Source organism: Galeopterus variegatus, unplaced genomic scaffold, assembly GCF_000696425.1.
Source record: "Galeopterus variegatus unplaced genomic scaffold, G_variegatus-3.0.2 Scaffold28856, whole genome shotgun sequence".
NCBI classification, from domain to species: domain Eukaryota; kingdom Metazoa; phylum Chordata; class Mammalia; order Dermoptera; family Cynocephalidae; genus Galeopterus; species Galeopterus variegatus.
The window spans coordinates 6,234-7,740 of record NW_007754967.1 but is presented as its reverse complement, the minus strand read 5'-3'; the positions used below and the strand labels follow the sequence as shown (position 1 = coordinate 7,740).

The 1,507-nt window shown below is 30.1% G+C and overlaps 1 protein-coding gene across 1 annotated transcript in view; it reads right to left on the bottom strand.

Moving 5' to 3' along the window:
- Positions 1-364: 364 nt before the first annotated feature.
- Positions 365-1,507, bottom strand: part of LOC103583819 (cytosolic carboxypeptidase 1-like) — a gene marked incomplete at its 3' end in the record, with an annotated part of 4,162 nt that continues 3,019 nt past the window's right edge. Inside the window, exon 3 of the mRNA XM_008565039.1 lies at positions 365-494. Coding sequence (XP_008563261.1) covers positions 365-494 — 130 coding nt within the window. The remainder of the gene's footprint in view (positions 495-1,507) is intronic.

Below are 1,507 nucleotides of genomic sequence, written 5' to 3'. Positions count from 1 at the left end.
GAAATAACCTTTTACTAGTTTGAGAATCTGGAAGATACATATTGTTACCTTAGTGTTTTTCAAATCAAGAAGTTAAATATCTAAAACTTAAGCAAAAAACTAAACAAAAAAGTATAGGACTTACGAGAATTATGAGAATTCTAAACATTCAACCTGATAAAATAAATATATAGATATACTGTATTAATTTGACACCTTAATTATCATACAAATGACTGATAATAGAAAAAGACATTTTAAATAAATTGCTTTTGAAATTTTTAACACTTAGCTTTTACAACCATAATATAATGTACAAAATACTAAGTCATTAATCAACAAAAACATTTGACTATACAAAGTAAAAATAAATACTGCAACTTACCAGGGGTAAACGCTTCACTGCAGCCAGGTATTGTAACAGCCCCTTAGCATGATAAATTGTAGGATGTAAATCTGGATTTGGACTTTGCCACTGCCTGTTCAAATCCTCTCCACTTAAAGAACAGCGGTGACTACATATGTCAACACAAAGACAGAACAACATTGGTACCAATAAAGCCTTATATATTTATAAGATATATGATTTAATATTATGATTCCATTCCACTAAGTATTTCAAATAGGTGTAGATAGTGGCTCAACCGAATGCATATTATATTAAATAAACATTTATTGAGCATTTACTATGTGTAAGATCTTGTGTCACATGCAAGTAACTGTGGTAAGCTTTCAGATTTATAATCAAAATTTTCAGGCTACAGAAAAAAATTAATTCTCAATTATGGGGTTTTGTTCCATACTTCATCAAGTTTATTAATGGTCCCATTAATGGTCACATTTTCCATTCTAACTACATAATAATCATATGCTATACGCTAACATTCTCTACCTTGAGTGCATTCAATATTTTGTAAAAGTGCTATCTAGGCCCTTCTGAGAAAGACAAGTACATGAAAAGTATACATTCTTGTAAAAATTCAAATATACTTTAATTTATTCATACATACTAAGTATTAAAGACATTAAGCAAAAACTTAAGTAAACAATAAGAAGGTGACAACAGAAATATAAATACAATTCTAACTGGTCATTATGCTTCTGAATTTAAAGTAGACATTTCAGTTTCACAGCCGTAACATTAACTATAAAGAAATTCTATCTTTTTTAATTCAATAATTTCCTAAAATATAAGAAATATCTATGCTATGTCTACTGAATAAATAAGATATGGTACCCTCATCTTTGGAGATGCTCATCACAACTGGAGTAAATCTCATCTTTCTGAAGCACTACAAAGACCTTGTCAAACTGCCAGAAAAAATTTACTGTACTAACTATAAGCTACCTCTGCTTAAAAAGTAATTATCTTCCAGTATTTTCAGTCTAAAGAATTCCTTCTGACAGAAACTACAACCTCCTCATATCAGGAAGACGTTAGCAGATGGGGCTGACTTTCCATATCAGTGGGAAGAGATCCCAGAAGATTCCAAATCTTAGAAAAATCTAAGCTCACACCCCTAACAAA